Genomic DNA, 26,666 nt, shown 5'->3' with positions numbered 1-26,666 from the left:
TCACATTGGGGTGAGAAGATCTCCCAGCTAGGTCCAATGGACCCGTCGACCAACAGCAGGTGTGGTCCTCCAGACATTCTGGGGGTTGTGTGTGAATGAAGTAGCCACCAAAACGTTAAAATATGGTGTTCACTTAAATCGGCTACAACTTGCCATTTAACTCAATCCCAAGGGAAAAAATGGAACTCTCTGCATCAAAATCCATAGTTAATTCCCGATTTACCACGAAAATCGTCTGTAGCTGCATTTAGATTGGCAACAGGCCATGATTGTTTGACCAAACACCTGCATAGAATTGGAATATATCAGTCCCCTAACTGCCCATTGTGCAACTCAAACCAAGAAATGGATTCGGAACATTTCAAAATCTATGCTTCAGTGGCTAGTCATGATAATATCTTTGAAAAATATTGGAGTGCAAGAGGTCAAATGACTTTATTGTCAAACGCCTGGCATTAGAAAACAACAACATTGGGGTGAGACATTTTACCAAAAAAATGCACCTAGATCTGTCGTCGTTCGAAAACGGACCTATGTTCATATGAACTTTTTCACTCAAAAAGGCCTAAGATAACGTATACTAAATTTTTTACCTTTCCCCGTGAATCACTCTATATAGTGTTTGTGTTACAATATTCACTGTTTAAACACACTGAATGATCTGTTTTAAATCTCGTTTATGAATTATTTTCGCGAAAGATTTTAGTGATTAATAGTTGTGTTCCCCGTTATAACTACTAGAAGAATATACACAATCTTTTGAACAAAGCCTGGCTGTCCCAAGTGCTCATGGAAATAACCGATTCAAACTTAGTCTCTCAGATGCTGGCCAATTTCATTTTGATAAAGTGTATATATCCAAATGCTAGACATGCTCTGAGAATTCTTCAGAGCAATGATCCTAAACAGTCAGTTCCTTGTTGCAAAAGGACAGGCAAAATTTGGTCTGTTCCTACTGATTTGTAGGGCTCAAAACTATGTATTGCCCATTTCAATTTAGTTTGATCAATGTTATGTCTGATCAGGTTCCATTCGTCCCTGGTTACTCTCTCTCGAGAGAGAGTCCTGATTCATTAACTCCTGATCAGATAATGGTTCATTGCTCCTTATAGAGTCTGGAAAGTGTACTCTCAGAAGTTCTGTAAGGGTTTCTTTACCAGACAAGGTATAACTTCCATCTGGTAGCTCAGTAGTGCTAACTTTATTAGCAGCACCTTTAGCAAACACTTTGATAAGTTTGGCACTGGCAGGTATATTATCAATATCCTGACAGTGCTTTTCCATAAAAGCTGTTTGGTCTTCTTTAATGCTTTGTTATAACTGATACGAATTTTCTTAAAGTTTTTCCAATTAACAATCCTTTTCGCTAAATTAAAAAACTTTCTTACTTTAGTCTCTTGGCCACCAAGGCACACGTCTCGAGTTAGCAACCTTAGGAGGACAGTTTTCATGATAAGATAATAAAATTGCCTGTTGCAACTCATCAACAGACATCTCACTATCTAATCTCGAACGTATATTTTTATTAATACCTCTTACAAGAGCTGACAGGTGCTTCTTATATCTCTCCCAGTCAGTTGTCTTGGGGTTTATGTGTATCATTGGTTCATAATTCTCCGACTTTAAATTAAAGCATATATATTTATGGTCTGACATTGAGACTCATTAGATACATGCGATTTATCCACTAAGTTTTCTATTTTATTGGTCCCTAGTGTTACATCAATTACTTCTTTTCTATTTTCTACTACAAAAGTAGGTTCATTACCCTTGTTGAGTATATTTAAATTAGTGCTCACCAGAAATTCCATCACTGTTCTCCTCCATAATATGTGGTGAGTGTTGGCATCATAGCCAATGATAAGTTCTTTACCCTCATTGCTGCAGTATTGAACAAGTTTATGTACCAACTGGAAGGGTGGTCTGTCCTCGTATGAAGAAAGCACACATGTCCTTTTACCATTATCTACTTCAAGTGATGTTTCTATTGTAGCTGAATCTCTGGAACAAAACTTTAAATTAGGTATTGTATTTATCCAATCTTTGACATAAATATAAGATCGTGACTTACCTACATTTCTGGGGCCAATAAGTAGGGCTAGGTATTTTATGATGTAGCATATATTTTTTGATAAGACTGATATGTTCCTTAAATATATATAAATGCTTATTATGAAAAAACTAATTGATTTAAAGTATTTTGTTAAGACATATTTATGCATATTTGACCATTTCTCTGTGATAGAGGTATTTTATTAATTTAATGGTCATATTCAGCATATTTTCACTCTTTCAAGAAGTAAAGAACTTTTCTCGTACAATTTCTTTCTTCCATGTTCATTTGATATATTAAATTCCTCAGAATTACATATCACATTTTGTTTCCTGGAAAATGGTAAAATGTACCTTCTTCCCCTATTTCGTTTAAATTCACAATATGGAGTTTACACTTACATACCAGTGAACAAATATTTGTGTAGGTCTATTGCTTCGTGACAAGCAGGTAACTACTGGAGCCTGTCTTTATAATCTGGGTACCGGACTGCAGACAAGGGTCTCATTGAGTTATTGAATCTTGTTGAAGTCGGAAGTGTATGTAGTATAGTTCAGGAAAAATGCCAAAAGTGAAGCAAAGTATTCAAGTAAAATTAAAACAGTATCTCCTTATGGTGAGAAAGTGTTTTTGAGTGATGGGAATATTCTGTATTGTAAACTGTGCAACGTAAGAGTAACTGCAGAGAAAACATTCAACGTTGAGTAGCAAGTGAGGACAGAAAAACACAAATGTGGTGTACAACAAATTAAAAATGGAAAAACATTACAGCAAATGCTCCTAGGGGAATCCCACCAATCTTATTCACCATTCTGTGAAGAACTTTGTACAGCCTTCCTTTGTGCCGACATTCTCCTAAGTAAACTGGATCATTCAGAACTTTGTGAATTCTTAAAAAAACACACAGGCAGATCTCTTACCATTTCTTCCACGATAAGAAAGGACTACATCAGCTACGAAAAAACTATGCAACAGATCAGGTCCACACCTGTGGAGTAACGGTTAGCGCGTCTAGCTGCGAAACCAGGTGGCTCAGGTTCGATTCCCGGTCGGGACAAGTTACCTGGTTGAGGTTTTTTGCGGGGTTTTCCCTCAACCCAGTATGAGCAAATGCTGGGTAACTTTCGGTGTTGGACCCCGGACTCATTTCACCGACATTATTACCTTCATCTCATTCAGACGCTAAATAACATAAGGTGTTGATAAAGCATCGTAAAATAACCTACTAAAAAAAACAGATCAGACAACGGGTTACAAATAAAAAAAAATATGGGTTTTAATCGATGAAACTACAGACTCTATGGGAAGATACATTGCAAATGTTATTGTGGGAACTTTGGAAGAAGATAGTCCAGGTGAAAATTTTCTAATAAACTGTGAATATTTAGTAAAAGCTAATTTTTCAACTATTAGTAAACTGTTCGACAGGTCTCTGGGTGTCGTATGGTCTGAAGATGTTCAGCATAATAATGTACTGCTCTTTATAATGAATGCTGCACCTTATATGGTGAAAGCTGCAGATTCACTCTTAAGCATCATATAGTAAAATGGTGTATGTGACTTGTTTGACTCACGCCTTACACAGAGTTGCAGAAGAGATTCGTAGTCAATTCAGTGAGGTTGATAAATTATTTAAGTTGGTAGCTCCAGACATTTCCTTGCCGCTTTCTCCCATTCTGACAAGATGGGGGTCCTGGATTGATTCCTGCAACTATTACTGCCAGAACTTCAAGGTTGTGAAAAACATCATTGATTCGTTTGACAGCAGGGAAGGTGCATCAATTAGACTAGCTCAAGAATTAATGTCAAATTTCGACATTTCAGGCCAACTTTCTCATATCAAATCCAATTTTGGGTTTCTTCCTGCTGCTATAACTGCTTTGGAGCATCAGAAGTGCCACTAGTGAAGCAGATAGAACTAGTGAAAAAAACTGAATACCTCTGATGTTGTATGTGGTAAAGTGGGGCAAGAAGTGTCAAAGAAAATGGAAAAGATGTTAGAAAAAAACAAAAGATCTCATACATTGTGATCCATTTCAATGATTTTGTCAGGTGAAAATTTTTCTCTTAATGACTCAGAATTAAATTTAGAAAGTATTGCCTGTTTTAAATATGCTCCTCTTGTGTCAGCTGAAGTGGAAAGGACTTTTTCGAAGTACAAGGCTTTGTTGGCTGACAATAGGAAATATGTTTTATTTGAAAATTTGCACAAAATAGTCATTGTACATTGCAACTCAGGACTCATAGACTGAACTAAAAGAAGCATGTGAAAAAATGATAGCATATGCCAATTACTTATAATTTTAATAAAATAAAAAGCATGTGAAAAAATGATAGCATATGCCAACTACTGATAATTTTAATAAAATAAAAAGCATGTGAAGAAATGATAGCATACGCCAACTACTGATAATTTTAATAAAATAAAAAGCATACTACAATATCAAATTCCATACTTTACCTTGCTTCTCATGTGCATTTTATTCTGAAATAAATAGTTCATTGTCATAAACTGATTTACTAATTTATTTTATAACTGTAATTATTACGTAATTATAATATGTTAGATCATATTTTTTATGTTATGGTGCATATTTCTGTAATTTTTAGGTCGTAAGTGCATATTTTATATTGCTTATTTTGAAGATTTTTAGGTCATAAAAAACCCAGCCCTACTGATAAGTGAGCCTCCTTTAATGTTCAAATCCCTTATTTTTCCCTTATAAATCCAAGGTTCTTGAATAAGGACAATATCAATATATCCATCTGATAGCGTCTTGCAAAGAAGTGCTGAAGCTGCCTTATTATGATGTAAATTTATTTGTATAAGCTTCATAAATTAGCTCAAAGTACAAAATTTACTTCCTTTGTACTGTTAAAATAGGAGCTTCTTTGTGTGCAGATTTGACAGGAAGATCAACCTCCCCAGAATCCACAGGCTTGGTCTCCATGTCAGCGGTCATAGTTTCCTCATTTTTTACTCTTCTTCTCAGTAGGATCGAAGAGGATCTTGAACAGGCCCCAGTCAATAATACCAGTATAGGTGGGCATCTTTAATAGCCTTAGCTGATTCTTGGTCAATTAATAAAATTAATCTTTGTCCCATACCATCAGCTCGACTATTCACTACTTTCAGTCCTGGATTAAGTAACTTCATCCTGCCTAGGAGCACTTGGGGATCTTCTGTTGTTATGTCCCTAGTCTTGAAGACCACTTGCACAGATTTGGGAAGATCCTTTGCTTCAGTCACTTTAAGTGTAAGTCTGTTCTTGAAGTTGAAGCTTTTGACGTTATCCATTAGCTGCTTGCAGGATTCTGGGTTCTCACAATAATATTCCAAGGCCCCATCCTGCAAGCTGTAAGTTCTGATAAGTGGCAGTGTGTCTCAGGATTTCTCTGAGTATTCCCCTGATATCATCCTCAGTCAACTTCTCATCAAGATAATTGGCTGCTATAATAGCCATTTTGAGTGCTGCCAGTGCCTGTCTGTAAAGGCGCGTCTCCACTATTAAACATTTAACAACTACATATTAAATATAACATGTTGAATTTAACATGTATATGGACATTTCAAGTCTCAATTGATTTAACATGTTAACTAAGTATGTTGAATTTAACACTTTTAACATGTTGGCGTGTTTTCCAGCAGAAATGAAAAACATGTCAAGTCAATTCATTTGCTCGTGCAGCATCGGTACAGTTCGGCAAAGTTCGTACAGTTTCCACAGCAACAACTATAAGTTCCGATTTTGTGGCGTGTATCTTGATCATTTTTATACTATCATTGGTCCTTGGTGTTGTCTGTAAGTTGTTCGAAGTAATGGAGTGGACGAAAGAAAATACATTAGAATAATATTAATTGCACTGATGGAAAGGCCTTGTTTGTGGGATGTGTCTGCAAAAGAATACACGGGCAAAACTAAGAAGGCCGACTGTTTTAGAGAACTGGAATTATTATTTAATTGTTCTCGAGAATACAATAGATAGTTTTCGCACTCTGGTCGTACGCTAAACGTTAATGCTATGTTGACGTCAGTAATGGTCGTATTTGGTGATGTATGTTAACGTTCGTAAAACTTCGGAAAGAATAAATTATACGATATTACCTGCTCCTTTAACATCTATCATGTCGTAGGTCCTATGATAGTTAATCAATCGCGCTGTAATTTTTTTAATTGAGATGAAATGGCTGCTCTTAAATTGTGTCTTTCTTTGATGTAACAGGAAGTGTTTTTGCAGCACTATATTAAAGTCGTGTTCTGACATTCTCAGCAAGTTTTTGAATCCAAATCGATACTGTATTCAACTTTAAGCACGTTTAGAATGTATCCTGCATAGTGTCTTTTACTAAGATATTGCCGCACCCACATTCTCATTTTCATCCTTTTCAAAGCCTTGTAACAAGCAATAGAGGCAATTACAAAAGTAAATCATCATCTAAGTCCATTGTCCAAGGTTTGAAAATAAAACACTATCTATATTAAAATCTCATAGACTGTTTATGGTGGACTACGCAAAGAAAGCCAAGTTTAATATGTTTAACAGTGTGGACAAAGTGTTAAATGAAATTAGCATTAACATGTTCAATCGACATGTTCGGATGTTAAAGGTAAACAATTTAACATGTTGTTAAATGTTTAATAGTGGAGACGCGCCTTAAGAGACATAGGTTTCTCAGTGACCCTAGATCTCTTCACAGGTTTGGTCTTAGCAGAGGGAAGTGTGTGTCTGCTAGTCCTGATCCTTTTAGAAGGCCCTGTTTCAGCAGTGACTATTATGGAACCTGAGTCTGCTTCCGGTCTTGGTTGCCTCTTGCTCCCAATATCCATTCATCCATTGATGAAATGAAAAAAATATCTAAAAGACAATTCACAATTACTATTCAGAACCCCACTGGCTTCACATCTACAGCAATGGATTCCTTACTGATAATGTCCAGCAGGAGCAGGAATTTCATGCAAATTGCTTTCACAGTAGGCAAATATGTGACTCATTATGACAGAGATCTTAAAGGCATCTATAACTGCCCAACAACTACTGTCACACATCAAATTTCTTCCACAACACAGTTATTTTATCAGTTATCAGACTCTGGATCTGTCGTACAAGCCATAGTAAATCACATAACCCCAGAAAATAAGAAAGAGAATTATAGAATGCAAGATAGCAATAAAGGTTTTACAGAAACTTGGAAAAAAGAATATCCTCCAGTGGATCCCTGCATACTGTGACATTCAGGGGAATGAAGTAGCAGACTCTTGCAAAGAAGGCTATCACAGTACTATAGCAAGTAACTTACCATACCACACAAATTACACACAAAAAATGTTAAAAGTACCTGTAACCATAGATTTTCGCATATGTAATAGAAACAAGTCTTGGGAAATCCTCTACAGCAGGGATCGGCAGAAATGTAATTGTGATCCCTAGCAATAGTGATGTCGCAGGTGCAGCATAGTAAATTGTCTTTGCTTCACCCGCTCTCTTCCATCCAACACCCCTACAACTCCAGTACACAAGCATCTATCAGTGGCAGGTTACCTGATTAGATTTAGATTGCTTCTTTCTCAAAACCTTCAGCATCTGTTCTGAAACGTGTGTTTAAGGAAGAATGGAGGCATGTTGTGCATATGGTGACAATGTAGATGCCTCTTGTGTTATAAAATTCTAATAGACACTTATAAATCAAACAGCGAGTGACATTATGACACATGTCATAATTATTATCACGAAATCATAGGTAAGCATGAACATATCTAATGTAATTGTAAATGAAAATGTATACAGTAGAAAATAAGGATAAAAATAATGTTCTTTTCGTAGACCTGAATGGAGTGAAGCAATTAAAACGTAAAAAAAAAAAAAATTCGAGTAATAGTTCTGGTACTAAAATATGATGAAACAAGATATGAGTCAAAGGGAACTCCATGCAAGCTATGTTATCACTTTGGAAATCGAAAAATCATTGAAGTGCTATAATGGAGAGTTCATTAAAACATGTCTGAATAAAGTATGTATGTATGTAATACCTACCAACTTCACTTTATGTGATTCGGGTTCCACATATTGTGGATAGATCGCAGGACACCACTTCTGCTAACATTATTTATCCCAAGAATGACCTGGAAAATGCAGATGGATTCCTTGGCAGAGCAATTCTTTCGGCACATGCGGCACATGCTGATTACGCCATAGCCAAATTCTGGTTAGTGAACGACATCACAAGATTCGTGCAACCGCATTTTCTGCTTCAAATACAGGATTTCTCACTGGCAAGCTGACTGGTGCAATGGATGACTGCATACTTATCAAAATTGTTCAAACAAATTATGACGAATTATTTAATCTAAAACACCCAGATTACAATAGTCATCAATGAAAGGATAATATTATATGGGAAGAGATTGGAGCAATAATGAAACATCCATGTTAGTTTTAAGATATTATATTTCTAGAGCCTGCAAAGTCGAGATTCTTAGGAGAGGACATACAGTGTATAGTTGGTTACATATAGAAGTGATAACTAGCCCTACAAGACATGTTTAAATTTATGTGATTATTATAACCTTAATTTTTATTATAAGTATTTTCACAGATAATAATAATAATAATAATAATAATAATAATAATAATAATAATAATAATAATAATAATAATAATAAAGATTATAATTTAAGTATAATTATAATTATAAGTATTTTCACAGATTATAATAATAATAAAGATTATAATAATCAAATAAATTAAAATATATCTTGTAGGACTAGTTATTATCAGTTCTATGTGTACTAGGGTTGTTCCATATTGATTTACACTTCCAAATTTCCCACCATCCATGATTCACCATTTGGCTTGTCATTATAGTTGCAAGCATGTAGTACATTGGTCTGCCCTCAGGTGGCAGCACAATACAGAGGGGAGTAATTTCTGCAAACTACAGCGCATTTTCCCAACTGCTGTCATTACATGAGTGGACAGCATGGAAAGTGATCGTCAAGGACAGTGCTGGACGACGTGGTTTCTGTGGGAAGAGAGTATAAACACTGTAAATATTCACAGGCGATTAGTGGCAGTGTGTTGAGCTTGCACCATCACAAAAAACCGTATACAACTGGGTGGATGGCTGGAAACGTGACTGCACATCAACGGAGAAGGGAACCAGTTCTGAAGGGAAAGTGACTGTGACAATGCCAGTCAACATCTCTAGAGTGGAACAGCATATTCTGGAGAACAGGTGCATCACATTCTCAGAACTGGAGGCGGCCACAGGACTTGCCAGAATCATTCTGTACCACATAGTGCATGAACACCTTAAGATGGGGAAGGTGTCTGCCAGGTGGGTCCCCAAGTCCTCGACTGCAACACACAGACAACAGTGCAAGGACGTGAACAGTGATCTCCTTCAATGCCACAGCCAGGATCCAGAAGCTTCATTTTTTTATATTTTATTGGGTTATTTTACGACGCTGTATCAACATCTAGGTTATTTAGTGTCTGAATGATATGAAGGTGATAATGCCGGTGAAATGAGTCCGGGGTCCAACACCGAAAGTTACCCAGCATTTGCTCGTATTGGGTTGAGGGAAAACCCCGGAAAAAACCTCAACCAGGTAACTTGCCCCGACCGGGATTCGAACCCGGGTCACCTGGTTTCGCAGCGAGACGCGCTGACCGTTACTCCACAGGTGTGGACCCCAGAAGCTTCATGTCCAGACTCGTGACTGGCGATTAGATTTGCCTCCATTACTAAAAGCTAGAGACCAAAACCCAGTCAATGCAATGGAAACATAAAGGCAGCCCCACACTGAAGAAGTTCAGAACAGTGCCATCAGTAGGCAAATACATGGCCACAGTCTTTTGGGACAATGTTGGAATTATTCTTATTGACTTGCTCGATCCAGGGACCAACATTAACCATACAATTCAAAAGAAACGGCCAGGAAAATGGGCGAAAGATGTGCTCCTGCAACATGAGAATATATTGAGAAAGTGGATGTATCTGCTGAAGCATAGAGGTTATCGGTGAATGTAAAAAAAAAAGTGTAATTCAATATGGAATACCCCTCGTATAATGTTCTTCCTCTCCTAACCTCGACTTTGTGGGGTCTAGAAATAAAAATTTTTTAAAACTTACGTAATTGCTTCATTGTTGCTACAATCTCTTCCCATATACTACCCCTACATTGATGATTGCTGTAAACTGTATGTTTTAAATTAAAATAATTCTTCATAATTTTGAACAATTTTATTATGATAAGCATGCTGTCATCCATTGCACCTGCACATATGGGATGCAGATGATATTGATGCTGATCAGTGAACGCACTTGACATAAATATTACGATTTGTGCGGTTCTTGCTGTGCATGGAGTGCTGAACAGTGAACACTTACCTTAACTCTCAGTCCACATAGCTACAGGTGCACACCATTAATATAAATGCACTTTTGAAAGTTTTGATCAAGCTGATCCATTAAGTAGTAGAGAAGGTGTATCGTTGCTGCAATTCTATGCTGATAAGTCACTGTCACAAAAAACGAGACATTTAGGCATCCCATTTTTCATTAAGAACAAATTGGGATAGAGACTTGAAAAAAGGGACTGTCCTGTCTATATGGGACATCTGGCCACATTATTTCTACATGTAATGTTTAAAACGAGGTCTTGTGTACACATCAAAAAAAGTTTGGAACCAAACAGACTTTAAGAGTCTTTTCATGTTCCAGTATTAATTGAGTTTGAATAAGGAAACCCGGGACTACTTTAACCATATAGGCCTATAATAAAATATTAAAAACAAAAATTACTTTTAACTTTTTTTATTGAAGCATATATAAACAAAAGAGAAACATAGTATTGTAAGGAGAATAAACTATCAGTTCAATTGCACGCAGTTGGCAATGTGGACATTTAAAAAAAAACTGTTTTAGTAATGTGTCATGCCTCCTCTGGTTCTGACAAGTACCTGGATGGATCTTGGCATGCTCTCAGTTAGGTTGTCGAGGTGCTGCTGATCTAGATGATCCCATTTCTGGTTCACAGCCACTCTCAGCTCGTGGAGGGTTTGAACAGGTGATTGACAATGATGAATGGCATTCTTTAGCTGGTCCCAAGCATATTCTATGGGATTCATACCCAGTGAGTAAGCAGGCCACTGCATACGAGTTACTCCAGCGGCCTGAATTCATTCATTTACATACCTTCTGCGATGTGGCCGGGAATTGTCATTTTGAAGAATAGAATCTTCACCAAAATGTTCCCTATAAGGGATGACAAGATTCTGGAACATCTCTCTCCAATATTTCACTGCAGTCATATTGTCTATTATAGGCACTAGGGGTGTTCGTAAGCCATACATTATGCCTGTCCAAAACATGATACTTAAACTCCCTGTCTATAGTATTCTACGGGATGGTGGGGGGATACTGCATAACCAAGTACTCTCCAGATTCGAACTCTTCCTGAATCAGGTTTAATACAAATCCTTGTCTCATCTGTGAATAGCACAGAACTCCAACCACTGTTGCTCCCATCTCTCATGCTCTCTTGCCCATCGAAGACGAGCTGCGCGACGGTGGCAGTTGAGTGGAGATATACGCCATGGTTGCCTTGCATGCATGTTCAACCCATGAAGATGATTTCTAATGGTTTGGGTGCTTATGTGCTTCCCAGTGGTCCGAAGGAAAGCACTTCATAGCTATGGTTTTTGGCCCTTACGAACTAGACACTCCAAATATTATGTATCTTCAGCTTGAGTGGTTACCTTCAAATGACCTTTTCGAGCCTATCTCCTACTCCATTTGTGTTCAAATAACGCTTCCAGGTCTTTCCAACAGCACTATGGCTAACACCAACATGCAGGGCAATCTGCCTATATATTAGCCATTCTTCACTTAAGGTGATAATCCACACACGATAATTTACTGCTTTGTGTTCAGGCATACTAAACTTGTCAGAATGCCTTCAATATCCTTTATTTTAAGGGTAAAACTGTTTAATATCGTATATTGATAGAATCAAATTATACAATGTTGTACATAATCCTGAAAAACAGTAGTTTATTTATTAAATTTCGTACCATAGCAACATGATTAACTTCAATAGAGTGGAAAGTTATCTATACAATCAGTGGGATAACACAGATTTCTTTTAAAGGAAGAAAATTCTATAAAACTCTGTTGGTTCCAAACTTTTTTTGATGTGTATATTAATACTTAAATGTGATATTTATGTGTTGTTTTACCAGGGTTACTTTGAAGCCAATGACATTCACAACAATCGTATTGCTGGCTTTGAAGTTAAAGCAGGAGCCAATCCAACTGTTGTACATTGTGAGATTCATCATGGACAGACTGGTGGTATTTATGTTCATGAGAATGGTCTGGGACAGTTTATTGATAACAAAATCCATTCTAATAATTTTGCTGGGGTGTGGATCACGTCAAACAGCAATCCCACTATTCGACGGAATGAAATATACAATGGACATCAAGGTGGTGTATATATATTTGGAGAGGGGCGAGGCCTCATAGAACATAACAATATTTATGGTAAGTCTCTCTCTTCAGTTCGTCACCTTGAATAGGTTCACTTCGTACTAAATGCATTTTAATTAAACTTAGTGTTTACAGTTTTATAAAAATTCAGTTATTTGTTTTAGGAAATGCCTTGGCTGGTATACAGATAAGAACGAACAGTGATCCCATTGTACGCCACAACAAAATACATCATGGCCAACATGGTGGAATTTACGTTCACGAAAAGGGTCAGGGCCTCATCGAGGAAAATGAAGTTTATGCAAACACGTTAGCTGGTGTATGGATCACAACTGGTAGCACTCCTGTCTTAAGGCGGAATCGTATTCATTCAGGAAAACAGGTTGGCGTGTACTTCTATGACAATGGACATGGAAAGCTAGAAGATAATGATATATTTAATCACCTGTACTCTGGTGTTCAAATCAGGTAATGTGGGTTAGATTTTTAAAACATGTAACAATAATTATGAATTATGTTTGCCCTTTCTCCAAATTATATAGCATAGTGTAGTATGTGTACTATAGTTAAGTCTTTTAATCCTTTCTGGTTGGGACCCTGCAAAATATTTCTGCAATTAGGTCGACACAGGTATTTAAATGTTTTGCATTGCGCATGCATCACCAAAGTGTAAAAACTGTAAACTAAGAGTGACACAAGTCATATAAAAATGGTGTACTCACCTATGCACATATGCTGTTTAATGCTCAGCTTTACAATTTTATGAGATGTGAGATTTCACAGTGACATATACAGGAGAAAAATTCCTGGTCTGAAATTACTCTGTTGTTCCATTAGTTGTTTTTATAGTTAGTAGAATTTCTGACATAGAACTACGTCCTTGCCCAAGTGTGGGTGAGAGAGTACATATGAAGCTGCATATGTCCCAAAAAGTGGGAAATTTGAAATGGTTAATGCACAGAAACTATAAGAGTTACAGTAATCATTTATTTACAATTGGATAGAAGGCAGATATTGCTTCTTAAAAATACCGAGTGTAAACTGGTTGGACCAGATGCGTGAGGGAGGAGGGGCAAATCGAAAATGGCTGTCTTTAGTGATCTCTGTGCAACACTGCAGTCTGAGTCAGGCTGATTGTGTCAGTGTAACTTGAGATATGGAAAGAAGCAAGCCAGTACCCCATTGTGCAGATTAAAGACAACGCAATCAGTGGATAAAAATACCATTTATCTGCGAGTTAAATTACGAGAGTTGTGAGACCCATTTTGTAAGAGTAGTAGTGAAAATTTCTAACAAAATACCATTGTGATTGCCAAAATTTGCTAAGAGTTGTAGCCAAGGGTATGGGGGATATGGAATTAAAAAATGAGCTGAGTCTTGGTAGCAGGCAACAAGCTTCGCAAGACTGTCCACAAGTAGCATTCATATAGGCACTCTTGTTTACTGCACATGCGCAATGCATTGTATCTGAAACTTAGTAAAATTAGGCTGCCCATTTATTTTTTCTGGAACTGTACAAGGGTGACCCAATTGAAGGCCATGCTTGAGAGTCAAAATTCATTTCAATGTGTAGTCGAAACAAATCTTCTGCAAATATAGATGGCTTTTATTTTTTTTTAATGATCCTCCTTACGCAATTGTTTCTATCCGTTTTTTTCAGTCACATGTGTTTAAATATTTGACAGAGAAGCAATTGTACATAGTTGAATGTCTTGTGTGTGTGTATATATATATATATATATATATTTTTTTTTTTTTTGTGTTGAAACATTAATATATTTGAAGTGGCTTATGTACCATTTTTTCCAGAGAATTAGTTGTATAAAGTTGCAAAAACTGTTCTGGAGAAAATTAATTTCTTTTTATTTTAACTTTCTTGAAATGGATCTCATTATTCTATCACCTTTCATTTGTGTGGTTGTCATTAGATGTAAATTCTTTCAAAACCTCTAGCAAAAAGTAAAGTACAATTTCAGAGAAAACTTTATTAGATAGTGAGTGAGTGGTGAAGAAATAGCATATATAATATGAAATATGGGTCAAAATAAATTAAAATTCAATTTTAAGTGTTGGATTCATCCATCAATTTTCATTTCTATATGACAATTATTTTGTATTCATGTTTTCTTACAGAACTGGCAGTAATCCAATAATCAGAGGTAATAAGATTTGGGGTGGTCAGAATGGTGGAGTCTTAGTTTATAATGGTGGCTTGGGACTATTAGAGCAAAATGAGATCTTCGACAATGCAATGGCAGGTGTTTGGATCAAGACTGATTCTAATCCTACGCTCAAGCGAAACAAGATTTTTGATGGTCGGGATGGTGGAATATGCATCTTCAATGGTGGGAAAGGTATACAAAATGTTACATTCTGTAACAATATGTTGATGTATTAATAAGTAATATGAATTAATTATTTTACTTTTGTCACAGGTGTATTAGAAGAGAATGACATTTTCCGGAACGCACAAGCAGGTGTTCTTATATCCACACAAAGCCATCCTATTCTCAGGCGGAACAGAATATTTGATGGACTCGCAGCAGGTGTGGAAATTACAAATAACGCCACTGCAACTTTAGAGCTAAATCAAATATTTAATAATCGTTTTGGGGGTCTTTGTCTTGCAAGTGGTGTCCAGCCAATTGTTAGAGGTAAGTAATATTAGTTGTTTATTTATGTACTTAATTTTTTATAGTGGTCTGTGCAACAAACCTTCAGTAGGCATAAGTATTGAAGTCTTCTTTCTCACTTTATAGTTCTATGCAATATCTTTTTGAGTTAACAGAATAGAAGACATCACTTCGCACCTATTAAATCTGTGACAGAGTAATTAATTTTTGTTTATCATATCTACTCGCGCATGTATTGCACTTTGGGAAGGGACAAAAATGACATCTTAAATTCAAGTATTTGAATTATGTGGGAAAATTTTAAAAATCATACACCACATACTAAAGTAATTCAGTTCATTAAGTGTTTGTATCTAATGCTTGCCTACTTCACTTGCGTGATTCGGATTCCGCATATTGCAGATAGATGGCAGGACTGTGACCCATTTTTCAAGTTGCACACCACTTCAACGGGCCATGTTATGCATGCATGATGTGTATCTGTAAAGAGTTATGTCATGTACTAGTGTGAGTGTATGTGTAAGTGTTCGTGTAAGTGTAGTGTATGGAATGGGTGAGGATGATGATGAAAGGAGAAGGGGAAACCTGGTGCCGGCACGTAGCCTACTCCTGTTGAATAGTACAAGGGGGCTGCCAGACTTAACGTCCCCATTTGACGGACGAATCATTATCAACAGTGATATATGCCTTCTCTTCATATGTGCTGTGAAGAGATTTGGGATTTAACCCAGGCACAATTTATTGTAAGAAGTTGTGCACCACTATATAGCATTGTCCCGAGGTAGAAATTTTACATGAAAATTTCGCCAGGAATCGAACCTGGGTTGGCTAGTCAGGAGGCAGATGTGCTACCACAGAGCTAATTCGGCAGACCTACTTCATTAAGTAATAATATATGAGGGGTTCACAACCAGAGTGGACCAAGTCCTTCCGGAATAATTTTGAGAACTTGAGTCTTAAAGTTCCTGGCTCATGCTTAGCAACTTTCACCTTCCATAGGAAATGCTGCCCTCTGTGGAGTAACAAATGAGTTATGGACTTGGTTTGTTACGACAATGAATAAATCTATGTTTTCTTCGTCTGAGATTGTATTAATCCACAAACTGACCACTGGTGGATTTGGTCCACTCTGGTTGTGAGCCCCTCAAATATGCTATACATTTCAAAACAAAATTTTCTCTTAGCAGCTTGGTTCTCACTTTCCTCCATAATTGTAATATAATTATGCAAACTTCAAAATCGGTGGAATATTGCATTCGTTGATTAACCTTCTGCAGATTACTCATTCTTGTCACGAATAATAAACACCCTCACCAAGTTGTCGAGCATTGTTAACTGTATTGTACGAGATTTTCTTGTAAGTCATGGGATGGGTTTTCTTCTTTATTTCTATCTGCTGATATTTATAATACAAGGAAGGTCGTATTTTTCAATAATGAAATTGTTTTCTACTACCGTTATAAGAAAAATATAATCAATAGTTAGGTGGAGGAAATAATTTATATATTGAATAAAGTCCGATAACAGTACGTTATTATAATACTATTACCCCAACTCCTACTGCTCATACATAATACCAAATCTAAATTTTATTGAAATATGGCAAATTATTATTAATGTTTACTATCTCTTTAATAGTATAGGTTAAAAAAAGTTGTACTTCAGAACATAAGAGTGACTTGAATGTGTGAACTTGATTATTTTTTATTCATACAATATGGAATTTTGTTAATTTATGTGCAAACTTAATAATTTGTGTTATTTTTATTCAGGGAACAAGATATTCAACAATCAAGATGCAGTAGAAAAGGCTGTTGCCAATGGCCAGTGTTTGTACAAAATTTCCAGCTACACCTCATTCCCAATGCATGATTTCTATCGCTGCCAGACCTGCAACACAACAGATCGCAATGCCATCTGTGTTAATTGTATTAAAACCTGCCATGCTGGACATGACGTTGAATTCATCAGGCATGATAGGTATGTAGGAATGAAAAAACATTTTGGAATGATAAAGAAAATTACAGATACAGTAAATTTCCTTTGTACGTTTTTATGGGTGTCTGAAGAAAAAAATGCGTAAGTGAGAAAGATGTATAATTGAAATGGCATTTAATAATACTGAAATAGTACTTGAAGACTAGTGAGGATCACGTAAGAGCAGTTCCTAAAAGGCTAATTTGGCCATCTCTTCAGTGTTGCCAACTAATACCAGATATCACCAAAGAGGGTATACTCACAATGTCATGTACAATAATAATAATAATAATAATAATAATAATCTATTAACAGTAACGATGTCTTGCTTATTTACTTATTTACTACATTTCATCTATATGTTGGGATGTGCTTTCTAAATGGTTCAATAATTTGTGGAAGAGGAGGCCTATATTTTCCTCCTGGACCTCTCGCACACTATGTTGAAATTAGTAGATTAATATGATCTAATATTAAAATGTATTTTGTCTGATAACATGAAATTCATTGCTTTGACTAATCAGTTTATGATTCACGAGACCTAACCTAAAAATATATTTTGTTTGATCACGTGAAATGATTCGTACAAACTCCAAAAACTGAATGCCACTTTGAAATGTATGCTTAAGAATACTTACTTACTCTTACTGCTATTCTAGTTATAATTGCTGCGGATTGTATTCTTCACTTGACCTAATTAAATCCAGACTTTTGAGATGGGCAGGGGAGGCTGGAGGGAAAAAAACTTTTTCGGAGGCCGAGAGTACTAGCATTTCTTATTATTTTAAGCCACAATAGGGGTGTTATGATTTTCTTATGGTAAGTTTATCGCAGTTTGCAATACATGTCCAGTTTCCACACACAGGCCTACTTTTAATTTATGCTACTTATATGATGCATTTACAGGACATGTGCTTACTGCTAATATGATGTACGGGCAAAATAATGAATACACAGATTTGATGAAGAAATTTCAATTTCAATTAACAAATAAATTGTACTTTTATTGGAGTTGTAAAATCAACACCAATCTCTTGTATTCTTCCTCATGTTTGAAGCTTTTTTTTAGTTAATATCTGTGATTGTCGTAATTCTACAGAATTTCCGTGTTGGGTCTCATACTACATATTATGGTCATTTGTATTGTTCCTCACGGTTGAATGATTTTTAGTTAATTTTTGTGGTTGTAGTAATTCTACAGGGTATCCATGTTAGGCCTCATTCTACATATTATGGTAGTTTGTATTCTCATGTTTGAAGGATATTTTTTTAGTTAATTTCTGTGATTGTCGTAGTTCTACAGGATTGCAGTGTTATGCCTTATCCTACACATAATGGCCATTTGTATTCTTTCTTATGTTTGAATGGTTTTTAGTTAATTTCTGTGATTGTCGTAATTCTACAGGATTTCCGTGTTAGGCCTCATCCTACACATTATGGTCATTGTATTGTTCCTCATGTTTGAATGGTTGTTACGTAATTTCTGTTGTGATTGTCATAATTCTTGTCATAATTCTACAGGATATCCATGTTAGACCTCATCCTATACATTATGGTCATTGTATTGTTCCTCATGTTTGAATGGTTGTTAAGTAATTTCTGTTGTGATTGACATAATTCTTGTCATAATTCTACTGGATATCAATGTTAGACCTCATCCTACACATTATGGTCATTTGTATTGTTCCTCATGTTTGAATAGTTTTTAGGTAATTTCTGTTGTGATTGTAATTCTACAGGATTTCCTAGTTAGGCTTTGTTCTACACAGTATGGTTATTTCTATTGTTACTCATGTTTGATGGGTTCTTTAGTTAAATTTCTGTGATTGACGTAATTCTACAGAATATCCAAGTTAGGCCTGATCATATACTTTATGGTCATTTATATTGTTCCTTATGTTTGAATTTATTTAATTTTTGTGATTGTCGAAATTATACAGGATATCCATGCTAGGCTCATGCTTCACATTATGATTATTTGTATTATTCTTAATGCTTGAAAGGTTTTTAGTTAATTTCTGTTGTGATTGTTGTAATTCTATAGGATTTCCATGTTGGGCCTCATCCTACAATTATGATTAATTTGTATTATTTCTCATGTTTTGTAAGGTTTTTTTAGTTAATTTATGTTGTGATTATCGTAACTCTACAGAATTTCCGTATTAGGCCTCATTCAACACATTATGGTCATTTGTATTCTTTCTCATGTTTGAAGGATTTTTTAGTTAATTTTTGTGTTTGTCGTAATTCTACAGAATTTCCGTGTTACTCCTCTTTCTTCACATTATGGTAATTAGTATTCTTTCTAATGTTTGAAGGGTTGTTTAGTTAATTTCTGTACCTTTGGATTCATAATGTGAAGTTACCAGTTTAAGTAATGAAAAGAGTTCACTTTATTGTTGTGTCACACTGAAATACCTGTTGTTCTTTTGGGAAGACTAGGAAGAAATAAGGTAACTTTTCATTTATTTTTTCGAAATACGGTCTGTGATGGACATCTGTTTTGTTGGTACTTTGCTCCCTTTCAACTTCATAAACCCAGTAATCATCACTTTCTTTAATGTGTGCTAATAAAATCTTCCACTTTATCGAATACAGCATAACATTGGTGTTCATGCAAAATGTCATATGCAAAAAAATTCAAACAATTTTTTCCCCTCTAGACATGCATTATTTCGGTGCTCATAATATATAATTGCAAAATATCACAAGATGTGTTTTTATGATAACATTTTGAGTTTCAAAGGAATTGATCTGAAACCAACAAAAATATTCAGTTTTTCTCCTCTCTGAAAAATTAGTAATTTTAACATACGAGATTTTGCATGAACACCATTGATAAGCTTTGTTCACGTTTGGTAGTGTTTTGAGCTCATGTTTGTCATATTTGTTTTCTCCACCGCTATTCCTGCTGTCATTCCCATTTCTTTCACACAAGTCACTGATACTCGAAACTTGACAGGTGATGAGATCGTTATCTGATGACACACAGTATTACTGTTCTTAATTTCTCGTAATTACTTAAATTGCTCGATAAGGCATGTCTTGATATGACATGGACGGCAAGAGGAATGTGAAGGAGGATGCTAGGAATAAAATATGAATGATAATAGGAAAAAATAGTGGGATTGATAAGAGGGAAGATGTTAATAATAATAATATATAATTTATTTCAAGAAATAGTCTGCCCAGGCATCCTGGGTTGCCAAAAACACAGAATAACACACATATAAGAATAGTAATGATTAAGTAAGATAGATGAGCCAAATTTGAATGTGAACTAGGAGCTTAAGTTTAAGAAATAATAAATTTGTACATATATTTGTAACAATCACACACTAACGAATAGAAAAGGGGGGGGGGTATTATGATATTCCGTATAAATGATTTTTCAGAATTGCCACAGACCCTTTAATGGTTGAAGTAATTATTTTTGGAATGATGTCATGGATTCCAAATGTTTTGATAGTGTTTACAGTTGATCGGGGGATGGTGCCCCTCGCTCCGATCATTAAACCATGTACTTCCCAGGTGCCTTCCATCTGATATTTTTCTCGAAAATACGGAATAGTAGGCTCATAAATTTGTTGTTTTTCTTTGTTGACCTCGGATGGTTGGGTCTGGCTCATCTCAAATCTAACAGTTGGGTCCAGTATAAAGCCTTTACTATTAGTCTTGTCTAGAGCCACGATGTCCGCTCTTCTAATTCCGCCGCCTTCAGACGCAACGCAGTGCACCTCTTCATGGACCTCGAAGGATTTGTTTCTAAGGGCTTGTGCTATTAGTTTTCGGATGTTATGATGGCGTGAATTTCTCAGGAGTTCTCCATGCTGACAGGATCCTAGGACGTGTGCTAAGGTTTCAGTCTCGTTGCAGTATCTGCAACGGAAACCGTCCAAGGATCTCCCATGAAGACTTCTCACTGGTGCTACGTTAGCATTCATCTTAATTGCGTCCCGCCATTCAGAGGAAGATAGACCCTCCTTAGAAAAAATCCATTTATTTCCGGGAGTATATTCTTGAAATAAAATAACACCTTTTCCTTTATGTGGAAGCGCACACCATTTGTCGTACTCTTGTTTCCTAAGATTTTGTCGTAGTTTATGGACATTGATGTTACTTATATCCAGATCTTCAGGTGGAATTTTTAACTTCCTGGAACATACTTTCTTTTCTGCTGCTATGTTCCTTGTAGAAACGACAAGAGGATTCGAGGTTCTCAATAATGTGTTGCAAATATTGAGATGCTGTAAACATGCTTCCCATTGAGCTTTGAAAAGGCTGAGACCCTTATATTTACGTTCGATGTACAACATCGCGTCGGGCATGTCTCCTGGCAAACATAAAATTTCCTTCACCGAACTTTTAATTAACTTATCCACATCTTCGAGAAACCGGTCAGAAAGCTGGTGAAGGGGAGCATTTTGAAGAGGATAAACAAGTATAGGCCAAATATACATATTTAAAACATTGAGTTTTTGTTCTGGTTTCAGAAGATAAGTAGATGTTAAAGCTTGGATCTTATTATTTAAATTATTGATTACTTTGGCAATGTCAAACTTAATTTCATCAGAAAAATTAATCCCAAGGTATTTGATTCGTTCATCTCCATCAATACTATTAACAATTGATCCTCCAAGATTCAATGTCGTACTACTTAATTTTCCTTTCTCGATAACGATGGTTTGAGTTTTAGATTCATTTAGACTTAATCCGATCTGCTGTAATGACCGTTTTGTCATGGTAAATATTTCAGATGCAGCAATTGTACTTTTAGCAACAAGTGCAATATCATCCGCAAATCCTAATATTACTACATTATTTAGATCCGATACTAGGTCATATCCAAATTCTTCAGCCACACTAGGCTCGGATAATTCATAAAAAATGTGGTCTATGCTGAGATTAAAAAGCATTGGGGAAAGAGGAGCGCCTTGCATAACCCCTTGTTTAAACGGTATGGGTTTTGTTTTATGGATTCCAACCTCTATCTGGGTTTCATTTCCACACTGTAAATTTATAATTAAATCCTGTAATTTTTGAGGAAGGGCAGAATTGTGAATGACAGATTCCAAATGCCGATGTCCAACAGTATCATAAGCTTTATGCACATCAAGAAACAAGATGGTGACATCTTCTTTTTCGATTTTGGCCTTACGAAGAACTGAATTTAATATAGAGGCATTAATCTGTGCACCAGCAGTAGATACAAATCCTCGTTGGTTTTCATTAAATTCTACGTATTGTTGCATTCTTGAACAAAGAATAATAATAATAATAATAATAATAATAATAATAATAATAATAATAAGAAAACAATAATAATGAGAACACTATCAGTAATATTGATCAAATATAAGCATAATGAACACCGTTGCGAGATGATACTTAATACATGAAGTGAGGTGAAAAGAAACAAAAATGAGCAGAACAGTGACAACAACCTGTCATAAAATCGCTTATTCAATCGTCATTCATATGAGCTGATGGCACAGAGCTAGCAGAGTGACACAAGTAGTAAACAAAAAGGTACAGTGATTGCTACATCAGTCTTTGTTTTATTTCCATAATATATATTCAGAATCACACTAATGAGATTGTTATGAATTTGTTGCCTTTATCTTCTTACTTGTAATAGACCAGCTCCTACCTGTCTCTTGTGGTAATGAGGTATTGTAGGGCCACATTTAGTAGCTACTTCCGAGAGTGGAGAAGTGGGGCTAGGGGAAGCTAATCTCGCGATCTATGCATGTGATATGACGATCTGAGGTAACATTCCGTATCATCCATTCCAAACATTACCGCTCCATAGTCTGTACAGATCTTTTATTACCTAAATCTCTGCCTCTGTGCAACGTCATAGTTTATGTTCAGAGGGAAGAGAGAGATAGCAAAATGTTGGAATGTCTTTTTAATATTATGCTAAAAAGTATGAGGTTTCTGCAGAAGATATTACAGGATCGAAGACTCATTCGAGAACGACCGAACGTTATTGAGTGGCATTGCAGGAATATCACAAGAGTTAAACGCTTTAGAGTAGAACAAAGACAAATTATCTCTATGAGTCTTTGATAGACACCGATTTGACTTTCTAAAAAATGATGGCAGAAAAGAAAAGATGTTAAAAGGAAACAAGTCCAGAAGGCTTATAATAGTAGATATAGGTTTCGAAACTAAATTTCTTGATGGTGGTCTTCTCATTTATAAAGGTGGCTCAACTACTGGTGACTACCACCAAAAAATGAACTCCACCAGCTTCGAGAAATGGTTGAGGGAGCGAGTAACTCCAAATTTGCCACCTGCCTCTGTAACAGTGCGACTCTACTATGGACGAAGTAATTCGAGTAAGTGGAGATGATTGAAGTGGTAATGATAATGGCGGTGGTGATAGTGGAATGAAAGTGCTAGTGATAAATCTGTCTGAGCTATGCCTTGTTTTATGTTTTATGTGAGCATAATAACATTTATATACAAGTTAGACTGTTGTATATAAATATACTTGGGTGTACTATAAGCAGTAATATGAGCTGTTGTCAAGATCAAGAGGAGGATAGCAATGGCAAAAAAAGCTTTTAATAGAAAAATGGGTGTCTTAAAGAAGAGACTAGTGAAATGCTTTGTGTGGAGTTTGTCACTGTATGAGGCGGAAACATGGACATTATGACGAAGTGAAGAAAAGAGACTAGAAGCATTTGAAATACGGATATGGAGAACAATGGAGCGTGTGAAATGGACGTACAGAATAATAAATGAAGCTATGCTGGAAAGACTGGGTGAAGAAAGAATAATGCTGAAATTGATCAGGAAGAGAAAAAGGAATTGGCTGGGTCATTAAGCAGAAACTGCCTACTAAAGGATGCACTGGAAGGAATAGTGAACGGAGGCAGAATAAGATATCAGATGATGGACAACATTAAGGTACATGGATAAGATATCAGATGATAGACAACATTAAGATACATGGATTATATACGGAGGCTAAGAGGAAGGCAGAAAGTAGTGAAAATTTGAGATTCCATTGAAAGACCTAGTCTTGGGCAGAAAACTATATATATATATATATATAATTTAAAATTTTCATTTAACTGCTAATTCACACAGTATTCAACTGGGATAGTCTATGTTTACATTTGTATTTTACATTGTTTAAAGTTCAATAACGTCGTAAGGAAGTGTGCAGTACACAACACTTGCAATGAGCTTATAATTATAAATAAAGACTTGCCACTACATCCATAGAGCATAGTCTTGTTCTCCTTATCAAAATTCTAATATACTTGTGCTGCAGATGTAAAGCAAATGTTTTTTGTACGCTAGTACCAACTACTGCAGTATGTTTAGAATACATATTGCTTATTGCGATTACGTCATAATCAGGATTATGGAGTCCAGCTCACTACTAAATGCGGCCCTACAATAACAAATTTATTGTGAAACATTGCCAAACGTTTTTATTTTCCACAAAAACTATTTTTCAAGGAATATGATTGTTTGAAATGAAGAATTCTGAACAATTTATTCAGTAAAATGATAAAATGGTGAACAGTATGGTGCAATTTAATATTGTTTACATGGACCTTTTTACTGGTACTAAACGGACTGAAAGATGTGAGAAAATGACACAGACAGTAGCAGTATGTATAAGTTTCACTATTATATATTGACTGTGATTGAGTCAGTTCTTGTGAGAGCAAGAACATTGGTTTTTAGTGTTGAAATGTTTAAGTTATATTTGATGGTGATATTTTAAGATTATTTTGTCCTTTAGATAATAGTATCTGAGCATCTGTCACATTTAAGAGAGATTTTATTCTCAAGTTATTTTCATTACTTTCAGTCATATCTTGTGACACTGTAATAAAAAAATTAATGACAATGAGAAACATTGATAAGTAGTCAATAGAGCAAATAAAAGAAACTTTATGGCTGTATTGTATGAGTTTTTCTAATATCACTGATATATGAAAATAAAATTACCGGTACAAACTATTATTCAGTGAATGACCAGTCCTTGTTTTTAATATAACTAGATAAGAATAGTGTGTACAATAAATAATATTAGTTGAAATCGTCTAGCATTGTAGTCCTCGTAAATAGCAATAAAATATAAACAAGCAAAATCACTATCTTCGGTTGTATTCAATTTAAACTTACTTGCATTCTTTCTTAAAGATAACAGTCAAGCTTCGTACTACCTGTGGAACAATGTTTCATTTGAATAAATATTGAAAGGTAAAGCCCGTATACTTTACCATATAACATAGTGTAATTACAATGCAAATCTAAATATTGTTTGGAAGTTCAATAAAAATTATTGCTACCATTTGCACACAGTATAAGAAAATAGTACAGACAGGTTCATATTTACGCATGTGCCACATAGGCCCAGAGCAGCAAATTCATAAGGTGGGCAAAATTTTGAGAAAAAATAAAAAATTGAGCTGAAAATGAATTTTTGCCTGCACGTTTGAATCATCTAGCTGTACTAGCAGTAAAAATGAATCTGACTATGAAACTGGACTCTGAGAACGTGATTAGGCCCCAATGTGTTTGCTAATAAGGCAAGATGAAAACCATTCAACTACTGACATTCTTTTTTGCCTCATTGATTAATTTTGTTGCTACTATTATGTTATATATTGTCCCACGCCGTGGCGTCACGGTCTAAGGCATCCTGCCTAAGACTCATGTTACGGAATGTGTGCTGGTTCGATTCCTCATGGGGGAAGAAATTTTCTCGTGAAATTTCGGCCAGTGTATGGGACCGGTGCCCACCCAGCATCGTGATGCACTTGGGGAGCTACGATAGGTAGCGAAATCTGGTTGCGAATACCGGCTATAGCAGCTGAGGGGATCATCGTGCTAACCACACGATACCTCCATTCTGGTTGGATGATCATCACCTCTGCTTCAGCATGTGGGCGTGAGGCCAGCAGCTGGCTGGTTGGTCTAGACCCTTCACGGGCTGTAGCGCCACGGATTATTATTATTATTATGTTATATTATTTGTGGTGATCAGTATATGTTTAGTGTTTCTGTCCTGAATTTTGAACAGCCTGCAACCAGCATGACACTTAGATCTAATTAAGAACATTTTTTCTACTCTGATTTCATGGTTAGTCACCCTTACTCAATGTGTTCTACTTGCAATATCTTCATACTTTGCAGATGTTTGCTTTAGGTAGTAGCATATTTTGTTAAATGCCACTTTTTTACAGTTTGACTGCTAAATGTCTAATATCTAGATATGGGACTGAGTACACACCATTCAATTTAAAAAATGACCCACCATAGACAGCTATAGCATATGTTGGAAATGATATCCCTCCGTTTCAGTACATTTGTCCACAATTGATTGTTGCTTGGTTACTAATTATGACATACACATATGACGTAGGAATATGTATTACTATCATAAACAAAATATACAATATTTTTAATATTAACATACTTCCTCTAAATAGAGGCAGCCTGAGGGACAAAGTATACTAGGCAATAATATTTTAAT

General features: G+C 35.8%; 1 protein-coding gene across 1 annotated transcript in view; it reads left to right on the top strand.

Annotated features, from left to right (window-relative positions):
- The window catches only part of FBXO11 (F-box protein 11), an 86,029-nt gene that overhangs the window by 53,658 nt on the left and 5,705 nt on the right, over positions 1-26,666 (top strand). Inside the window, exons 6-10 of the mRNA XM_069833667.1 lie at positions 12,299-12,602; positions 12,713-13,016; positions 14,682-14,902; positions 14,984-15,202; positions 16,954-17,161. Of these exons, the coding sequence (XP_069689768.1) occupies positions 12,299-12,602; positions 12,713-13,016; positions 14,682-14,902; positions 14,984-15,202; positions 16,954-17,161 (1,256 nt within the window). The remainder of the gene's footprint in view (positions 1-12,298; positions 12,603-12,712; positions 13,017-14,681; positions 14,903-14,983; positions 15,203-16,953; positions 17,162-26,666) is intronic.

The sequence above is a fragment of the Periplaneta americana genome, chromosome 8 (genome assembly GCF_040183065.1).
Source record: "Periplaneta americana isolate PAMFEO1 chromosome 8, P.americana_PAMFEO1_priV1, whole genome shotgun sequence".
NCBI classification, from domain to species: Eukaryota; Metazoa; Arthropoda; class Insecta; order Blattodea; family Blattidae; genus Periplaneta; species Periplaneta americana.
This window is presented reverse-complemented; position numbering and strand designations above follow the sequence as displayed.